The sequence below is a fragment of the Arabidopsis thaliana genome (assembly GCF_000001735.4).
Source record: "Arabidopsis thaliana chromosome 1 sequence".
Taxonomy (NCBI): domain Eukaryota; kingdom Viridiplantae; phylum Streptophyta; class Magnoliopsida; order Brassicales; family Brassicaceae; genus Arabidopsis; species Arabidopsis thaliana.
The window spans coordinates 24,218,319-24,234,013 of NC_003070.9; the positions used below are offsets into that span (position 1 = coordinate 24,218,319).

Here is a 15,695-nt window from a genome sequence, read left to right on the forward strand (position 1 = left end):
GGGCTTGATAACAATCTGGTCTATTTAACAACTTGACTGCTTACTAATTTCAAATGATCTATTCATATAATGTACGCAACTTCTAGCTTGCCATGTTTTTTATACATCAATGCTGGGTTCCTATATCGATACAATTCTGTCACTTCTTAGGCTATTGATCGAGTCCAGCAGCTTCATAAAATAGAATCTCTGGCCGAACCCTCCGTTCTCCACAGAATCTGACCACACTCTTCCAAATACCGACAACCTATAACATCATCACACATATCAATAATGTTTGACCCATAGAAGTTCAAATTTCAGCTCAAGAAAGACGAAGGCAACTGTTTCGTTTTACCTCTTCTATTAAAGCTTCATGTCTGAGACTGATCCACCGGTTCTTTTTATAAGCCATGCAAATGTATTCTCCTTCTTCGCCACATCCGATCTGCATTTTCCATATATTAAGACTGTAACAGAGATACAGAAAATCAATAGCATAAAACATTTGTGACCCTGTTTCAAATTTTACCATTGACACAAGCCGGTAGTTAGTGTTTGGTTCTAAGCCTTCGTATAGTTTGCTGATATCTATCTCCCAGTCCATAGCCTTCAGCGTTCCAGATATTTCTTTCTCAGTTTCATTCTTCTCCCATTTCAACACTAATGTTGCAAACCCACAAAAACAGCAACATTGTCTTATCATATTCACCACAACAAATGAAATGAGTAGATAGGATCACAATCGTTGTAAGAAGTTACCAATTGTGAAGATAGGCGGGCAGCTACTTATAGTGTGACGAACAAAGTTTGCTTTTCCACAGCCTCTTGTTTTAATGTCACATAACATTTTATCTTCCATGCGGATCACTTTAATGATGTCTCCAAACTTTATATTCCCAAAAGCACACTGCATATATATATATATATATACGTAACCACAAGACAGCTTCTTAAGAGATTGTACCAGCTACTGTAGAAAAGACAAGGAGAGAAATAAATGAAACATACCTTCAGGTCTCTGATTGAATCTGCAGCTATAACAACGCCATAAGACCTTTGCTCTGGATAATTTGGCATCTTTCTGCATTTGCTACATTTCATTCTTTCATATTCTTCCAGTGTAAAAAGACGAGTTACCAAGCTTTCTCTTTGTGGACTTTTCCAGCATTGCCAGAACTCAAGGATGGCTATGACTACCTCTGCAGCATCATTTGACTAAAAAAAACGGACAAAAAAAATATGAGAATGGCATTTATACAGCAACCAAGCTTTCTGGAAAATAAAATATGCATAGTTTAGAATTTATCTTCCGCACAAACCATGGAATGAACTTCTTCTAAGGAAGCAAGTAAACCGCTTAGGAGGTTACTGTAGAAACCCTCGTCTTCTATCTGCTCCGAGACAAAAGCAGAAAAGAAATCTCGTAGTACACAAGGAACTTGATTGTCAGAAAATGGTTGCCGATTGTGGACCAAATCCTCTTTAAGAACCTTAAGGTTACAGAGGGCCTGCAGTAGAGCACATATTATCAAAGCAAAATAAGGAGGTAAAGAGATTTTACATGAAAATAAAGAATGATCTGAATCAGTAGAAGATAGTTTAGGTTTTGAATTTGTTGGTGATTGCTTTACCTTAAGCACCATGTCAAGAATTGAATTGTATCTGGTTGTAGCTTCTTCATGTGCTGAGACCGGATGTTTCGACAGTGAATCTTCTCCATGCAAAGCTAAAGAAATAAGAAATGACAATCTCAAGACAATAGAGATTTTAGAATATTCGTCAACTGAGTCACTAGGGTCACCTTTAGTAGTTTCCTCTTGATTGTTAATGTTGGATTTCATTTCCAATAGACCACTTTCACTTGTTAAAGTATCTTCTTCCACCGGTTTTAGCGATGGAGATGTACTATCCAGTTCAAGGTTGGCAGAATGTTCGCTAGAGATGTAAGAACACAATTTGTTCAGAAACAACCTGAAAACAATGTATCGTCATAACAAAAATAGACTTGTGAGGTACTTACTGTTGAACAGTCTTATCAAGATGACTAGACATGCTCGTTGAATTTTTCTGTTGCATCATGAAGACATACCTTCTTACAACTGAATAACCAAAAAGTCAGCGAAGCAAATAAAAAATTTAGAACTTCAAAGACCTTGTTGTTTTTATTTTTCTTCTTCTTTGATGGTAATGTCATTCCCTCCTCTTGTTTTTCCTCGGATATAAGATCTGCTTCTACTACAGCTAACTTTGCTTTGTTTTCCATATATACAATGCCATCCTACACGATGAAGCATAAAAATAAAATAAGGAACAAGTGAAAGACCCAATCAGAACCATAATGAAAGCTCTTTGTAGAAAATCAAACCAACCAGGATGAGTTCTTTCATTGGTCGAAGAATGTAGGAGCGATAGTCAAAAACAGAAAGTCTGGTGAGGCTGTTCAGCAAATTAATCCTTGAACGTTCAACCAGTAAAAATCTTGAATCTATTAGAACAACCTGCAATCAAATGACACTTTATGACAGACGATTTTATGATATCCTGTTGTTAATTAAAATTCAGATAAGAAATAAACCTTTTTGGTGACCACTAATTTCAGAAGGTCTATGGACTTGATCACAATATCATCACTAAGATCTTTATGCTCACGTATAACATTGATGCAATTGAGAAAATTAAATGTCGGAAATGATGCTCCTTTGAAAACATCTTGTACTACACACAAGAATAATTTCGCATTCAGGGATTTTCCAGCGTCTCTCCTTAAATGCTCTTCACATGTATCGCATAGAAGAGATGCATAACTGGTCCATTGATCTTTCTGTAGATTCCTCCTCTTTACATCTTCGCAAATACACAAATTTTTGGCGGCAGTAAGAGCTGCATCATAATCTAGGAGCTTCCACTTCTTTGCATATTTAGTTGCCAAAGTCATACATGTCAACCAAACGGCTTTCAGAACAGCGACCCAAATATCAAGATTATGCATCCTGATAGGCGTGGGAAATCGAAAAATCTTATCTTCTGAAGAGTTGTCGACTAACCAGGATAAGATATAACCTCCCTGGGCATGCGCATTGGCATAGTGAACATTGGGATCAAAGACACTGATTGTCCCTTCATCATCGAATCGAGAAATTTTGCATTGCAGCAGCCTCTTATCAAGGAGAAGAACTGAAAACTGAGGGTCAAAGTCGAGCTTTTCTTTAACTTGTGTAGCACAGTAGAAACTCTCCACTACTCTGCAAACGAGATCTGTACCATCATCCCTTTCACACTTGATCTTTTTTAGAAATTCCAGGATTTGATTGAGTTCATCACATTCACAAAAACAGATAATCTGAGGTGTTTCCACTAGGTGACAATCAGTAAGAGTATGCTTGGAAACTTCAAATTTTTCAAAATGCTTAACCGTCAAACCCATCACCCAGTCTCGAATGCTACAAGTGAAAATCTTACAGTCCCAAAACAACACAAGGAGCAACTGGATTTCCTTGAGTAACTTACTGCGCTTTTCATCAGCAGCTAAAGGCCAGTCTTTGGACCATCCATTCTCATATGCAAACTCTTTCACATCTTCCAATCGATTCTTAATCAGTTCAATGGCAGCTGCTGCATCCACTGGTTCCCAACCTCCAATGGATATCTTACGAGACCAGACTTTACTTATCCTTTGAGGCATATGCTTTGTCTCATTAGGTATAAACTTTGCACAATGTTCTTGATCAAGATGATTCTTACACTCTTCAGCGCTAGTGAACTTGTTCGAACAAGACCGACACATCCAGAATCTCCATTTCCCCTCTTCCCTTGCAAAAGTGAGAACTTGCTCCAACGCATCTCGTCCTTCACTACCATATAACCCCTCAACATAACTCGTAAGTTCCGCAGTGCTTACTTTCATAAAGTTCCGTTTGATCTCAACATTCAAACCAGCCCAATACAACATCAATCCTTTAATGAAATCAGGCTCACTCTTCCTTGTATCCACATCTTCTTTTTGTTCACAGTTTTTTACAACAAGTCGTGTCTTGGATTCAGCAATTCTCGACTCTGCAATCTTGATCACAGACACCATTGCTTTCTGTTCTTTCTTGGTGAATTCTGGATCCTGCACATTCACTGAAAGATGATACAAAGTTTCTTTTGCTTTGCGCACAGATTTCTTGTAATACACCACTGACTGAATCTGTTGTGCCAAAGTGAAGAGTGAAATAGCCGCCATCGATGACAAAGCAGGAGCTATGGAAACGCATTGTACAGAACCCAACAAGTAAGCAACTTTCACATCAGTGTTCTCTGTTTTTTTCGCTAGCTCCTTAAAGATTTGACCTTGTAGTGCATTAACACACACCCTGTCGTTCCCTTGGACGAAACGCAAATCTTCAATTATCTCCAACGCCTTGATGTAATCTTTCGCAAAGTAGGAATCGTAGGCACGTTTGAAGAGATTTTCGCTGTTAGCATCTTCTAGAGTAGGACGCTCCATGTTGGGGAAGAGAGTAGAAGCTAGTAACGCTTCTCAGTGATCTGATCTTTGCGTTTTCTTGGTATCGAGAGAGGTTTTGTTCGTGACGGGAGAAAACAGAGGAGAAGCGGGAAAAAATCAACGAGTAAGGTATTGAAGAAGATGTCACGTACGAGCCACGTGACAGGGTCTTTGTGGAATTGTGTCGAACACCTGTGGGCATCCTCCGTGTGGAGTAAATGACATAGCTTTCTCGATTTAATTGGACCTTCCCAGAGTAAATTTGGGAGTGTAGAAAAATAGAAAAGCATTCAAATTTGGGTGTGTAGTGACTTATAAGTGGAATTGTGTTCATGTTTGGGATCAAATTGGTCATCCCAATAGGCTTTGGTTTTGAAAGAGCAACAGAAGGTGAAAGCTTCAAAGGTATGTCAAAAGAAAAGATTATTGGAACGGTATTGTGGGTCGGGTTCGGTTAAAATCCGATCGGGTACGGTTGCTTTAAGTAGAGAAGTTTAAGAGCTAAGAAGGTAAAACTAAAATATTGGTTAGGTTTCGGTTTGGATCTCATCGGGTTCGGATCAATCTGGGTATAAAAATTCAAAACTGCTAAATACTTTTAAAAATCAGGTATCCTTTAAATTCAGGTATACTCGAATTCCCGTAATTTACTCAAACACTCAAAAAATTTATGCAAATAGTCGAAAATTCATCAAAATACCCAAAACTTTTACCCAAATATCCGAATTTTATCTGAATAACCGGAATTTTGTCTAAATATCCAAAAACAAATTATAAGTATCTTTGATTAATATATTGTTAAAATTTCATTTGTGATGTCGATGTTTAATTAAATTTATTCGGTTAACTATAAAATAGTTAAATTAAAATATGTAACTCCAAAACTACCAAGCTTTCATCAAAAAAGATTATTTGCCATGATACTTGATGAAAAATTCAGAAAAAATCAATCCAAAATAGTTACATAACGCACCAAAAATCAAAACTAAGGGTCCATTAGATGTTAGATTCACATATTCAAAAGAAGTAGTCATAAAATAGTAATAAAATCGATATTGTTGTAGGCTCTGTCTTGTCGTTTCAAGATCGTTGCTCTGTTTTCAATATTATTGCTCTGTTTTTCTTGTTTTGTTTTTGAGATATATGGAGATAAACTGGATAGCAAGAAATATAATGCATATCAAGTATTGTGAATCGTCAACGTCCTTTAATGAAGTAAAGTCTGCCCGAAAAATATTCGCAGTGTGTAGATTTAAGGGTAAAGAAACTTTATCCCAGTTGTGATAGACTTGTAAAGAGTTTTTCCCTTACTAACTTTTCACATAACTCCATTGTATTCAGTTGGTTAATTAATTTGAATTTTTCGGAAAAGAAATCGTTATTTTGTTATAGTAAAATTATTTTTGACAAAAATCAAACTGAATCTAAATCGAATACCAAATTGATCCAATACAAAAATCAAATTAAACCAAAACCAAATTATAAAAGAAAATTATCAACAAAAAAAATATCGTTTTAGTTTTTATAATACTACTGATAAAGCAAAGACCAAAAAAAAATAAAAAAAAAATAAAAATACATCAAATTTCCATCTTTTAAGTATATCAATATTTGTTTAAATATGTTATCCATTCGCAAGCTAGTTTCCAATAGTTTATTTTTATTTTTGGTCGGTCTTTCACCTATGGAACCAAATGAACAATGGTCTGCACATCCAATAGCCTCTCTACGCTCGCAGTCTTCAAGTTCATCAATAGTGAAGTAAAAACACCACTGCTAGAATAGATAGGAAAATCTTTTTGAAATTTTATGACCTTGTTGCTGCGATGAAAACTGGAATCCTTGTTTTTTCTTTTTGCCAAGGATCCAAAATGTTGGGCTCGTTACTAATTGTAAGACCTAATTATCATGTTAATGATATATACCCTTTCGCAACAACTTGGTCGGTCTTTCATGGCATATTTCAATATTATCTTAGACAACAATTAAAATAGAAAAACAATTATCAGACAAATTAAATGAATGTCAAAGTAAGTCCTAGTTAAGTTTTGGTGCACCTATTCCCATTGAGTCTTAGACTTTGATTAACAAATAACCACATACGCATTACGCATATAAATATGCATGTCATGACTCCACATCCAAAGGAGGAACTTGAAGCAACAATCTTTTCTTAAATTATTTTCGATCTAAAGATCTTGAAAGCAAAGTTGATTTCGAAGAAGAAGATAACTTCGCTAATTATCTGTTCTTTTCTGTTGTTTCTTCTTCCAATCGCGTTTTCTAGGCCGATAAGAAACTTAGATGGACCAAGTGGAAGAGCTCCAACTGTTCAACAAATAAGAAACAAACATGGGACTAGAGAGGTGATAGTGGACAACGGGATTATTAGTGTCAGTTTCTCGAGTCCCCAAGGACTTATAACTGGCATCAAATACAAAGGAGTCAATAATGTTCTCCATCCACATCAACGAGCTCGAGAATACTTTGTACCGGAGCCATACAAGAACACAATGAACCCTTTATATCTAAACCACACGGACAAGTTTAGGCAGTACGGATTATGGCAACGATACACAGAGTTATATCCAAACCATGACCTCATCTACACAATTGGAGTTAGTAACTATAGCAAAGACTGGTTCTACTCTCAAGTCACAAGAAAAATCGGTGATTCAACGTACACACCAACTACATGGCAGACTGTGTTTCATCTTCCATATGTAAACATGCGAGGTAGCTACACATTGCAGCTAGCTTTAGCCTCGGCTGCATGGGCTAATCTACAAGTACGTTTCAATAACGAATACACGAGGCCATTTTTCTCAACGGGATATATTGGAAGAGATAATGCTATAGCAAGACATGGAATCCATGGACTCTATCGGCTTTATAGCATCAATGTACCTGGAAGGTTGCTACGCACGGGAACCAACACGATTTATCTTCGACAAGCTAAAGCATCAGGACCACTTGAAGGAGTTATGTATGATTACATTCGTCTCGAAGAGCCTTCTAGAGAATAGATTCATATAGTAGATACTTTTTTTTTTTTTTTTTTTTTTCACGATTGGTTTTATGTGCCATTGATTTAAGTTTGAGATATAATTACTTTATTTAATTATTTCTATATAACCATCAACCATGCATCTTTTTTCAAAGTTTATTCTTTATATGCTCTTTTGAATTTTGACATTAACGTAACAGAACTAATTAACCGACCCTCAACCGTACTTGATCTTAATCGAACCGGTTTGGGAGATTAGGGTTAATTTCGTCATTTTCGTTTAGTACCTTCTCCTTTTTAGCGTCTTATGTAGCATCGTCCTCTTTCTCTTGAATTCGTATTTTTGAGTTCTCAGATTTCAAACACAAAAGTTTCGTCTCCGATTTAATCTTTCTACGTCTTGGTTTATGAGGTAAGCTTGTTTCACAATCTTTCGTTAGGATTTCTGATGATGACGAATCTACCAATTTTGTTTCTCGTGGAAATTTGATTCAGATCTCATCTCTTCCTTCGATTTTGCATTCTTCTGAATTTGTTTATAATCCTTATAGCTATTCATTGTTCTTAATTGAATTAGATTTGTCTCGAATCTATGAATTACGGTTGAAACGAGACTTGTTTCGACTGCTAGGGTTTCGTATGTATATTCAGGATGATTTCGTTATCACTGCTAATCTGTTTTATTGCTCTTTTTTCTTGCAGCTCAAAGGAGAAGCCCACTCTCGGGTATGTGAATTTTAAAGCTTTTCGACATTTATTTGTTTTGTAGTTTGAGCCTTTTTGTCTATGTTAATTTCTCTGTAATTCGTCCATGGAAGTTGAAAACTTAGGTTCTGATGTTTATGGTTAGATTTAGTTCTGAATCTCTGAAGTTGATGCATAATAATGTATTTTGAAGTACTTTGAAATGAATTGTGAGAAGACTCTCTTCCCTTGATCTGGCTATTGACTCTTCTTTAAGTTGTTTCATCTTTTGTTAGAAATTGTTAACATGAGCATTAAGTTTAGAATGATTGTAATTATAAGTTTGTGTTTATTTTTATGTGTAGAGGTACGCGGATTAAGACCCGCAAAAGGAATATTGCTGCTCCTCTCGACCCTGCTGCTTTTTCTGATGCACTAGTTCAGATTTATCTGGATAATGCTGGTGATCTGGTACTTTTTTTTTCGTGTTTTAAGTATTTATTTATCTGTTTTTATTTGCTTGTAAAATGTCGTGCACCTTAACTTATGACTTTGTTTTTGTTTTGTCTTAGGAACTTGTTGCCAGAAGTTTAGAGTCATCTGATCTTAATTTCTCAAGATACGGTGATATTTTCTTTGAGGTAAATTCTCCATATATCAATACTGTCTCAGCTATCTTCTATTGCCTGTGTATTTTTTGTTTTCTTGTAGCAAGGGGCTTTTTGTTTTGCTTGTCTTTCCGAGATTTAATAATTGATGGATCTCTTTTATTATATAAGGTTGTTTTCATTGGAGGACGTACTCAAACTGGTTCAGTGAAATCTGATGAAGGGGAACGCCACCCTTACTCTATAATCGACTGTGAACCAAAGCGTGAAGCTATTTTACCATCAGTTGTATACATACAGAAAATTTTGCGGAGGAAAGCCTTCCTTATTAAGAACCTTGAGAATGTTACACGGAGATTCTTACAGTCACTGGAGCTTTTTGAGGAGAATGAGAGGAAGAAGCTTGCAATATTCACAGCACTTGCATTTTCACAGAAGCTCTCAGGATTACCTGCAGAGACTGTCTTCCAGCCATTGCTTAAGGATACTCTTGTTGCCAAAGGGATAGTTCTCAATTTTGTAACAGACTTCTTCAATGAATATTTGGTTGAGAACAGTCTTGATGACTTGATTTCTATTCTGAGGCGTGGCAAGATGGATGACAAACTCTTGGAGTTCCTGCCACCCACAAAGCGGACTACAGAAAGTTTTGCCGAGCATTTCACGTGAGTTTTAATTTCTTGAAGTTTGCTGCATTCAATAGTATAATGTTGGTTCTTTTTTTACTTGTTGTAGTTTCCTTGCTCTTCTGTTTACCTGCGTTTCTCTAAATTTTAGTCGCTTAATACTGATATGATTGCCATTTCTCATTGATAAGATTAAATTAGTGAAAATGCTTCTATATAGGTTAACTTTTGTCACTAGTTTGTTGTGTTCAACAATTCTCAGTTACTTCTGATTCTGTATTCGATTATCACTTGTCTTTTATCTCTGCTTTCTTATTGTATATGTAAAATTGATATATCTGCTATACTTTTCCTTCTGATTTTAAGTAAGGCAGGATTGACAGCTCTGGTAGAGTACAATGAAAGGAAAATATTTGAGGTGAAGCTGAAGGAAATCAAAGCGGTCCTTACGAGCCAAGTGACAGAGGAAATAAACGTAGATGAAGTGACTGAAATGGTGAAGCAACAGGTGAAAGATGCAAAGCTGCCAGAGACTGAGGTTGTGCATGTGATCTGGGATGGGATAATGAATGCTGTTCAATGGTCTGGGAAAAACCAGCAGCAGAATTCGAATGCTGTATTACGCCAAGTGAGTTGATTTTCTATTTTATTTTGAAGCAAGATTATGTTGTTTTGTTCAAAGCTAAGCTAAGCTAGCCGCTGTTTTGTGGTAGGTGAAAACATGGGCACCCCTTCTGAACACGCTGTGTAGCACCGGGAACATGGAGATGGAACTGATGTATAAAGTACAGATGCAATGCTATGAGGATGCAAAGCTGATGAAAGTGTTTCCTGAGGTAGTGAGATCTCTGTATGAACTGGATGTGCTTGCGGAAGACACCATTCTGCACTGGTATCGCAAAGGGACCAACCCTAAGGGCAGGTACTATTTTCGAGTTTTTCACAAAAACAAGGTTAATAATAGTATTCTCTTAGTAACATATATGTAATAATGGTTTGTGTTGGTTTTGCATTGCAGGCAAACGTTTGTGAAGGGATTGGAACCGTTTGTGAATTGGCTCGAAGAGGCCGAAGAAGAGGAGTGAGTGAGACGCTCTGCTTCTTGTTTTCTCTTTTTACTCTCTTCTAATAAAAGAAAGACAATATTTTACTTCTCTTAACGCAAAATTCAGATGCTCTACATTGTTGGTGACTTGGTGTGATCTCTTTTTTGAATGAATAAGTACTTCTTTAGTTGATTATTTGTTGGTTTTGGTTAACCTCTTTGTGAGGTAATACAGGAATGTCATCTTGAAAAATACTAACCAAAAAATAAAAAATAGAGAATATAAAACCTTATCCAAAAGTAGGGAGATTGTGTTATTTAAAAGGGAACCACAGAAAAAAATAGGCGAGGAAAGACCATTAAGCCGTTGGCCACACAATCAGATATCATAATGGAAATACACTCCGATGACTACTTCTTCCTTCCTCCTCCCTGCTTCTCCTCCCTCAGCCGCCTTTCTCCGGCGGCGCTTCTTCCGCCACTCCTGGCTTTCCTCTAAGATCCACCACCGTCTTCCCCAAGGTACATTACTACTCTTCTCTATTTCACCTGTCACCACTTCTCTGATCTTTGGATTATTCTGGAATCTTCGTTTTATGTGATCTTGTTACAAAAAGTTTCCATTACGATTCCATGTTTTAACCCTTAAGTTCAAAATTGTGGTACAATTCTATCTCATAGGTGTTTTGAGTTGAATGATACCTTCTGATTTTCTGGAGCCCTATTGATTGTATATCTCCCACTCTACTCTTATCTTACTATGCAACTATCCTGTCTTTCTTTACTTGCTTCAGTTATGAATGATTCCACGAGGACTGAAGTATCCATTGATAAATCAGAAGTAGACAAGCTTGTTGACAAGATTGATTTTGGGGAATTATGCAACGATTTTGAGTGCACAAGTAGTCCGCAGGTGGAATCCACAGCTAGACAACTTGTTCGCGACATTCTTGAAATCAGAGAAGGAAATCGTGCCTTTGCATGCTATGCAGTTTCCGTTAAATATAAGGTACATTTCTCTGTCACATTGTATTTTACAATGTACATTGCTTTTCAGATAGATATGGTTCGTCGAAAATTTGTCACTTGTTAATCCACTTTGCTCAAAATGGGCACTTGAATATATGTGGCTATGTGCTAAAGGGAGTAGTATTTATCTTGCGTTTAGACATGGTCCAGTAAAATTGATTTGCTCGAACATTACAACACTTGTATTCCATTATTTCTCTTGTGATGTTCTGATATTCCTTGGCAGTAAGTAAGTACATCGTGATTGATAGTGATTGCAGGATCCGGTTAGAAGTTTTACAGGTCGTGAGAAGTACAAAAGACCAATGTGGATAACTAGTGGATTAGAGAATCCTACCGTGGTAAGAACTGATCACAACCTTTTAACATTTGTTTTGCATTTTCTAACCCTTTTGGTTCACAAGTAATGTGATTCCCTTCCCCTTATTTGTAGACGGTACAAGAGATGGTAATGTTATCGACCAGCGTCTTGCGAATTAAATGGACAGTGAAAGGAAAACCAAAATCTATTCTTGCTGCTGTAAGTGGAGATTTGATAGTAAAAGTCAAATCTGAATTTACTCTTAACCAGATTAGTGGGCAAGTGTTTGAGCATGAAGAGTCTTGGGACTTATCTTCATCATCCCCTATTGCTCAAGCCTATTTCTGGACATCCCGCCGCCTCTTTGCTGCTTCTGAATCCGCAAAAGATGTCGCCGATGTCACAAAAGACTTGACCGCCAATTTGACAACTCGAAAAGAGGACACAGATATATATCGCGATCCAACCGATCCAAATAAGGTCAGCTTCATCTAAACACTATTTTATATTGTGTCTATGTAAATTGCAGTATTGAATATATAAACTAAGAGAATGTTAGTTGTGGTGATGCAGTTTTTCCAAAGAGACAACAGCTTTGAGAGAGATGTGTATCAAATTGCACTGTTTCTAGCCATTGTCTATTTTGTTGTACAGTTCTTGAAGAACACAATCTAGTTACCTTCTCTCCCATCCTCTATAACAGATATGTAAATGCCTATATATTGTTGTATATGATCTGTAAAAAAAAACTGAACAAGAAAAGAGATGTGTTTGTTTGTGTTGGAAGAAAGACTATCAAAATGATTAAATCTTCTTTAAGCATCCATCACCAAGACAATGCATATTATAACCAGCTGAATGGTTTCTTTGTTACTATGCTAAGGAAGTAAAAGCCATTACGATCAATGGTGACAAAATTGTAAGAAGCTTTGTGATCATCAACAAACGAGGAGCCGATGAGAGATTGTCTGCGCCGACCGAGTAAACACCTCCTGATCCGTCTTTTATTTTGATGCTTGATGAACCTTAAAACATGAAAAGCATTTGTTTGTATGAGAAAGAAAGGATGCAGAGTTTGCTACTTTTTTGGGTTCTAGAGATACTTACAGTTATGATCTGCCCATCCGATCACCTCGTTATCCAGATCGTATACTACTAACTTGTTCGAGAGCACCAAATCTACAAAAAGATAAGCGAAATGACTATCTTCTAGAGTGAGTGATATGGAAAGAAAGATTTTATTAGAATTTTGAACTTTACCTCCTAAGAGAATGACTTCTGATCTTTCATCTGTTGTCAGTCCACCAGCTTGCCAACCAAAGCAGTACAACTCTTCCTGTTAGCAAAAATAAAGAGGCAATTCCGATCATCGAAACTCGAAACATCCTACTTAGAACATTTCGAAACGTTTTGTTGAAATCTCGAAAGCAAAGTTTCTGTTCTATTGACTTACCTCAAGTGTGAAAAGATAATCATGCGGATAAACGGTTAGTTTGACAGAGTCCTCAAACTCAAAACTTACTGGTGGGAACGCCTCATCCACGCTGCGAGTTTAAGGAGGAAGAGCTTAGCATATATAGGTAATGAATGATGCATAATACTTAAGAAAGGCTTGCTTTATAGGTATCTAAAAGAAGAATGGTTTGGAAATAAACACGGTAGGGAAAGTCTTACTTTGTACTAAAGCTAAAACATTGGAAGGTCTCCTCTACTATGTGAAGTTTTACAGGTTGACGAGCAAGAATCTACACAAGAAAAACTCATGTCAGGATTGTGATTTTCACACAAACTAGAAATAAACATGCACTAATATGAATATGAGCAGAGAAAGTTACCGTTTCTATTAAGGAGTCATAAAGAACCTTTGGAAAGTAAGCCAAAGTTGTACCACTATCAACAATGGTTCCTCCGTTCCTCACAATACTTCGTGGAAGGTCAAGAGAAGTTCCATCCACATCCATTCCCATCAACATTACATTGTAATGCATCCTAAAATCGTTGAGCAACACATGTTAGCGGCCATAAAACAGAAGCTACTCCTACTCTAACTTCTTGATTGAAAAGAATAAATGACTTGAGAAGAGATATTACGTACTGATTAGGTACCATAGGAGTTGTTTTAACTTTTGGAGAATCCACTACACCAACAGCAAAAATCCCACCTCCTTTAACATTATCCAAGCAATGCGAAAAAACTCTTTTCGCATCGCCCGTGGCAGCTAGTTGTGAAAGGACAGAGGTATTTGATTGCCCAAATCCCATAACACCATCAACTGCTGAGTCACCATTCCCAAGTTGTCCAGATTGATCACTTCCACACCTTTCTCAAAGAAAAGCCCTTATGAGAAAAAATACATCACAAACCACAAACGAAAAGATAAGGAAGATATTAAAGCTCACCCGAATACAACTTCTTGACCAAGTGGTCCAGTTTTAAGATCGCCAGTAACTTGTTCAAGTGTTAACATGTCCCTTATAAACTTTCCATCACTTGTGCTTTCGTCCGCATAGACAATGTGATAACTACATCCAAGAGCGGGTTGACAGCTATCCGATTGCGAAATGAAAGAGCAAAAATCATCATCACAACCAACCTTCTTCGAAGTCGAAGAAGCATTCATGTCGAACAACGATAAACGAAACTGCATTGGCGTAAAAAAAACAAAGATATGATCCATCTGTGTTAGCACTAGACAGCAAGTAAATAAGAAGAAGAAAACATTACATTCAAATTAGTTTTCGTGGGACATTTTGGACACGGCTTGCAATTTATCCAAAGTATATCACTTCCTGTATCAACTTGTACATGATATTCCTTTGGTGGCGACCCTAGCTTGATTTTAGTGAAGTATAAACTATAACAAAACCAAGAAAATGTAACTTCATTAGTACCTAAACTTAGGTATGTGTCCCAAATGTTACATAAATTATGACGGTACTAAATGATCGCTGCATAATCATTTTCGCTTATTGTCAATTGGTTTTGAGTCGGAAGCTATTTATTCTACGTTAAACTATTGAAAAGAGAGGGAAAAAGAACAAAACCCGACAGAGTCTACGCGGCTGTCTCCGCCAAGAGGGAGATCAATGGAAGCGAGCATCCGAGAGTGGCGGCGCGTGTCATGAGACTTGAAATGCTCGAGGTTCTTCTTCTTCCCTGCGAACTTGTGTTGTGCCTTAAACACGAAATTGGCTGATGCAAATTCGATCACAATTACGAAAACTGCAACCACAATGCACAATTTTCTCCTCAGTTCCATCGCCTATAATATGTTAGATATCTCCGGAGGAGAAAAATTTGAGATTTTGTTTGAATTAATGTATTGAATTCTGGTGATTTCTTTGTTTCATAATCAGACAAAGAAACGGCAAAAGAAAAACACAGAACGCGTTTTCAAAGACGGATTTAGAAAAGTGCCAAATGTGATGTTTGAATTTTTTTTTTTTACTTTTCATTTATTACAAACCAATGCTTTTGTTTTTATTTCCTTTAAACCAATGCTTATATTAGTAAAGAAAATCCATTTTGGGAACAATTGACAAACTTGAAGAATTCAATATTTAAGGAGTTAAGATAAAATGATAGGAATGAAAAGAATGATTGGTGATTAACTGATTATAAACTTAAAACGTAAATGATAATTTAGAAAAACTGTTGGGCTAAATAATTTTGATAAGAAAACGGTGATAAATTATAGTATAATGTTTAAAAACTTGGAATAAGTTTTTGTCTTGTAGGTTCAATCCTAATGATTAGTAATGAATTTGATAAGATAAAACTTAGAAGGTAGTTTGGTCGCAACTACTTTCTTCATTATGAATGTTCCGAGCGAATTTGGAAGCTCTCCAAAGCTTGTAGAAGCTCCCAAAGAATTTGAAAGCTATGGACAACTTCTTAAAAAATCCATTAGTTTTTAGTGAAAA

General features: G+C 36.6%; 5 protein-coding genes, 1 long non-coding RNA gene and 1 other non-coding gene across 8 annotated transcripts; 4 read left to right on the forward strand and 3 right to left on the reverse strand.

Moving 5' to 3' along the window:
• Positions 1–151: 151 nt before the first annotated feature.
• AT1G65200 (Ubiquitin carboxyl-terminal hydrolase-related protein) lies at positions 152–4,476 on the reverse strand (the record flags this gene model as incomplete). Its single annotated transcript, NM_105193.2, has 12 exons — positions 2,558–4,476; positions 2,352–2,480; positions 2,135–2,260; positions 2,003–2,049; positions 1,784–1,917; positions 1,614–1,708; positions 1,302–1,490; positions 991–1,197; positions 742–889; positions 512–642; positions 338–427; positions 152–247 (listed from the first exon to the last, which is right to left on the reverse strand). The coding sequence occupies exons 1-12, from the start codon at positions 4,469–4,471 to the stop codon at positions 152–154; spliced, it is 3,306 nt and encodes a 1,101-aa protein (NP_176699.1). The 5' UTR covers positions 4,472–4,476.
• A 152-nt stretch (positions 4,477–4,628) lies between these two features.
• AT1G08743 lies at positions 4,629–4,869 on the forward strand. The gene has a single exon (NR_139487.1). It is a non-coding gene; the product is annotated as an other RNA (long non-coding RNA).
• Positions 4,870–6,493: 1,624 nt separating this feature from the next.
• AT1G65210 (Galactose-binding protein) lies at positions 6,494–7,497 on the forward strand (the record flags this gene model as incomplete). Its single annotated transcript, NM_105194.1, has 2 exons — positions 6,494–6,501; positions 6,759–7,497. The coding sequence occupies 2 exons, from the start codon at positions 6,494–6,496 to the stop codon at positions 7,495–7,497; spliced, it is 747 nt and encodes a 248-aa protein (NP_176700.1).
• A 135-nt stretch (positions 7,498–7,632) lies between these two features.
• On the forward strand, positions 7,633–10,652 carry AT1G65220 (ARM repeat superfamily protein). Its single transcript, NM_105195.3, has 8 exons — positions 7,633–7,890; positions 8,181–8,204; positions 8,528–8,633; positions 8,735–8,803; positions 8,942–9,435; positions 9,763–10,024; positions 10,110–10,318; positions 10,415–10,652. Exons 1-8 carry the CDS (start codon positions 7,886–7,888, stop codon positions 10,479–10,481), a joined length of 1,236 nt encoding a protein of 411 aa, NP_564845.1. The 5' UTR covers positions 7,633–7,885; the 3' UTR covers positions 10,482–10,652.
• A 92-nt stretch (positions 10,653–10,744) lies between these two features.
• AT1G65230 (transmembrane protein, putative (DUF2358)) lies at positions 10,745–12,584 on the forward strand. Its single transcript, NM_105196.5, has 5 exons — positions 10,745–10,963; positions 11,236–11,450; positions 11,731–11,811; positions 11,904–12,251; positions 12,345–12,584. The coding sequence occupies exons 1-5, from the start codon at positions 10,849–10,851 to the stop codon at positions 12,444–12,446; spliced, it is 861 nt and encodes a 286-aa protein (NP_176702.2). The 5' UTR covers positions 10,745–10,848; the 3' UTR covers positions 12,447–12,584.
• AT1G08747 lies at positions 10,940–12,251 on the reverse strand. Of its 2 annotated transcripts, none has more exons than NR_139488.1 (1): positions 10,940–11,257. The 2 variants fall into 2 exon arrangements; NR_139489.1 differs by lacking the exon at positions 10,940–11,257 and adding an exon at positions 12,068–12,251.
• AT1G65240 (Eukaryotic aspartyl protease family protein) lies at positions 12,549–15,205 on the reverse strand. The gene is made up of 10 exons (NM_105197.3): positions 14,817–15,205; positions 14,497–14,626; positions 14,172–14,413; positions 13,867–14,091; positions 13,607–13,760; positions 13,446–13,516; positions 13,225–13,315; positions 13,032–13,107; positions 12,879–12,950; positions 12,549–12,796 (listed from the first exon to the last, which is right to left on the reverse strand). The coding sequence occupies exons 1-10, from the start codon at positions 15,029–15,031 to the stop codon at positions 12,645–12,647; spliced, it is 1,428 nt and encodes a 475-aa protein (NP_176703.1). The 5' UTR covers positions 15,032–15,205; the 3' UTR covers positions 12,549–12,644.
• Positions 15,206–15,695: the final 490 nt, after the last annotated feature.

Bases quoted from the DNA above. Each gene is read 5' to 3' on its own strand.
- AT1G65240 (NM_105197.3), bottom strand. From the start codon at position 15,031: ATGGAACTGAGGAGAAAATTGTGCATTGTGGTTGCAGTTTTCGTAATT. The intron at 14,092-14,171 runs GTGAGCTTTAAT...TCTTTGAGAAAG, and splicing joins GGTCAAGAAGTTGTATTCGG to GTGTGGAAGTGATCAATCTG. The intron at 12,951-13,031 runs GTAAAGTTCAAA...ATCTTTTTGTAG, and splicing joins AGAAGTCATTCTCTTAGGAG to ATTTGGTGCTCTCGAACAAG.
- AT1G65220 (NM_105195.3), top strand. The intron at 8,634-8,734 runs GTACTTTTTTTT...GTTTTGTCTTAG, and splicing joins TGGATAATGCTGGTGATCTG to GAACTTGTTGCCAGAAGTTT. The intron at 10,025-10,109 runs GTGAGTTGATTT...GTTTTGTGGTAG, and splicing joins CGAATGCTGTATTACGCCAA to GTGAAAACATGGGCACCCCT.
- AT1G65230 (NM_105196.5), top strand. From the start codon at position 10,849: ATGACTACTTCTTCCTTCCTCCTCCCTGCTTCTCCTCCCTCAGCCGCC. The intron at 10,964-11,235 runs GTACATTACTAC...TACTTGCTTCAG, and splicing joins CCACCACCGTCTTCCCCAAG to TTATGAATGATTCCACGAGG. The intron at 12,252-12,344 runs GTCAGCTTCATC...GTGGTGATGCAG, and splicing joins ATCCAACCGATCCAAATAAG to TTTTTCCAAAGAGACAACAG.